Source organism: Limulus polyphemus, unplaced genomic scaffold (assembly GCF_000517525.1).
Source record: "Limulus polyphemus unplaced genomic scaffold, Limulus_polyphemus-2.1.2 Scaffold134, whole genome shotgun sequence".
NCBI lineage: Eukaryota > Metazoa > Arthropoda > Merostomata > Xiphosura > Limulidae > Limulus > Limulus polyphemus.
In genome coordinates, this window is record NW_013665744.1 from 955,652 (window position 1) to 958,759 (window position 3,108).

The 3,108-nt window shown below is 28.5% G+C and overlaps 1 protein-coding gene across 1 annotated transcript in view; it reads right to left on the reverse strand.

Moving 5' to 3' along the window:
* The window catches only part of LOC106473822 (RNA polymerase II elongation factor ELL-like), a 68,880-nt gene extending 66,270 nt beyond the window's left edge, over positions 1 to 2,610 (reverse strand). The window contains exon 1 of the mRNA XM_013934499.2: positions 2,475 to 2,610. Within this exon, the coding sequence (XP_013789953.1) occupies positions 2,475 to 2,606 (132 nt within the window). The 5' untranslated portion in view covers positions 2,607 to 2,610. The remainder of the gene's footprint in view (positions 1 to 2,474) is intronic.
* Positions 2,611 to 3,108: the final 498 nt, after the last annotated feature.

The window sequence follows — 3,108 nt, forward strand, 5'->3', positions numbered from 1 at the left end:
CTGATAGGGTTACACCAAATGTATGGAAGCAAATAAGTATTATTAAGCCAATGGCACTCAAAGTTTCACTAAAAGATGAAACTTGTGGCCGAGTTCTATATTTTTGCAATTTAATATTTAAAACTGCAGTGAATGTACACTATTATAAAAGAAACAACATTAAAAAATACAACAAACTCTGCATACCACCATAAAAACACACACTATGTGCTTTGAGAACATCAAAATTTTACATATTGAAAATTTCTTTAACATTTCCAACAATACCATTCATTATGCTTCATATAAGGCTTGTTACCAAGAGGAACACTGATTATAGAGCTACCTATTTTCATTAGGGTTTGGACCTAACCCTTGACCTGATGGAACTAGTTGTTCAAGTAGCAAATACTCTGCATGTAGGTCTTTGCTTGTTAAAGAATGTCTAGTAGTGTTTGTTTTTGTCCTCTGCTATGTAAATATAATTTTGTTCTTGGAATTCCACATTCAACCCTCCACATTCAAAACCATAAAAACAACTAATTGTAACATTACAAGTAGCTTTCAAAATCCAAATACATATAAATTAAATTTAATATATCAACAATTACAAACATTTTCTGTTGAATTTCTAATTGGTCAATACAGTAGTATGTTTTGATTTTCATTCAAGTGATTGTATCTTTCTCTTAAAGTTTAAAAAAAAAAGGATTGGCTATATCATTCAAAAAAAGTGAGCTAGGTCAGCACTATACTTTTAAGGTCAGATAAAAGTTTACAACATAAATACTACTTATTATTTCAACTGATTATACTGATAATCATAATAAAACAAAATATTCAACTTATAAAGTAACATTTTCTATCTTACATTAGATTAAATTCTCAGTCTTACCAATATTAATTCCATACTCTTATCTTTTAAGAAAATAATAATGTATGCGACTAAAAAGTATTTCAATTAACAAATCATTAAGTGCAAGAAAACTAAACAAACCACACAATTTAATAAGCCTACAGTTTTAACTAACGTTCTGTGAAAAGCAATTTTCTCTAACTAAGTAGGTTTATTCTAATTTAAACAAAACTCACATCAAAAGTAATTTGTACTAATGATTGTGTTTCAGCCTTGTATAAGATGGAAATATATATTGAAATTATTTTTATTCAAAGGTCTTCATGAAAAGACTGCATAGGTTACTTTATTGGATATAAAGTTTCAATTTAGTTTCATAAATCTTTATTTTTTTAACTCAATTGTATACTACCTTCAAACAATTTTAATAACCTCTGAAAACTTAATTAATGTGATTAAAAGTTTTTTGTTTTTTATCTAGAATATATAGACATTTTAACCTACTAAGTTATCTAATTTTCTAGAGTAATTAGTTTTTGACAAATATAAAATTATAAACAATTGTAGATTTGACACCTTCCAACACAACATGTACTCATACAAGTCATACAAAATTTCAAGTTCTCAATAAGATGAATCAAACGATTTTATGATCTTAAAATAAATTAGTATCTTTAAAAATTCTGTTCTTTGACCTCATTTTTATCCATCACAATTTAATAATCCCAACCTCTCATTATCGGAAGTTAAATATTACTGTCCTTCTAATGTTACTATAATCGTATATACATGTAACTATCCATATGGCATATTACTATCTTTATATATCCTGTACTGTTTCTTTTTTAATCAACATTATTAGATAATTCTTATCTAATAGCATGATCTTGGTTATCAACTTTCCCAACTTCTTTTACTTTTAGCAATTCATGTCACTGATTATTATATTAAGTAACATAAGACTACCTATCAATATCATGCATATTGTACAGTAATACAAGTGTAATGTCTTACGTTGCTGTTTTTTTACCTATTTACGAGGCTGATTTCTATGTTTTAATCTATTTAATACAATATTATTTTTACCAGTCACAAAGATAGTATGATATAAAATTTAAAGGGCAAACAACAAACATGTACTTAAGTAATTACCAAAAAAATGTAGGAACTATTTAAAAAGTTATTAACTTCAAATAATACTTCAAAAAACACAAAACGGATTTTATTTTTTTTACCTAAGCATGTCTAAATTTTCAAATTATTCTACACCATACACTGATAGTGATACTGATAGTAATATAGTATACAATAGACTCTCTACAATATTTAGTTTTTACCCTTGAATCCCAACAAAATTTTTAGTTCGAAATTGTTAACTTCAAAATTCTGTTTAATCTTAATTTCAAACTTTCTTTGATATTTTTGAACTAGTTTCAAATTTTACGGTGCTCCAGCTGTCAGCTAGTCAATCAGCTGACATACGCCACTCGAGCACTCCACACTTTGGTCAGTACGCTCACTGTAGTGTAAGTGCAACGTTACAATACTACGTCAATAGTTCGGTTGAACAGGTAAACGAGTACACTTCTCACAAAAACTTCTTCTAAAATTTAATAAAAATAGTAATTCGTGTACTTACTCTGTTTTTCAAATATTCCTCAATAGATCTAAGTCCTGAATCCGTCAATTTTACAAATATGAGCGATTTGTTACTAGAATTGCTTCCCTGTGAAGAAAGACCATATTGTTGCCCTTCCACAAGCGCCGCCATTTTGGTCTTACTTAATGAATAATTTTGCAGAGCGTACACATCACACACAGGCTTTGACGGTAATAGCCAATGAAGTTTCCAACGACTAGTTCACTACCACTTAGGGGAGAACGTTCGAACTTTCCATATGATGTGATCGAGAACCAAAGTAATGACGTCAGAACAACTAGTATTTAGCTATACTGCGACTGATTCATTTGGAAACTACGGTATTTAATTTTGTACGGAAATAATAGTTTTTTCCTCCACTGTAAAAACGAGCATGATTCACAAAAAAATAATGATAATTGGGTTTTTCTAGCAGGATATTTTTTCTTGGAGAGAAAAATTAAGTGCGAGTTAGTTATAACCATAAATAAATGAAAAAAGTGGATACAACGTTTAAAAATGACAAAAGTATACGTCCTTGGTACAGACAAATACGTCACACTGAATGTAGTATTAGTATTTATAAAAAAGGATAATCATAATTGTATTTATTCTGTTGTATATGATTATGTTT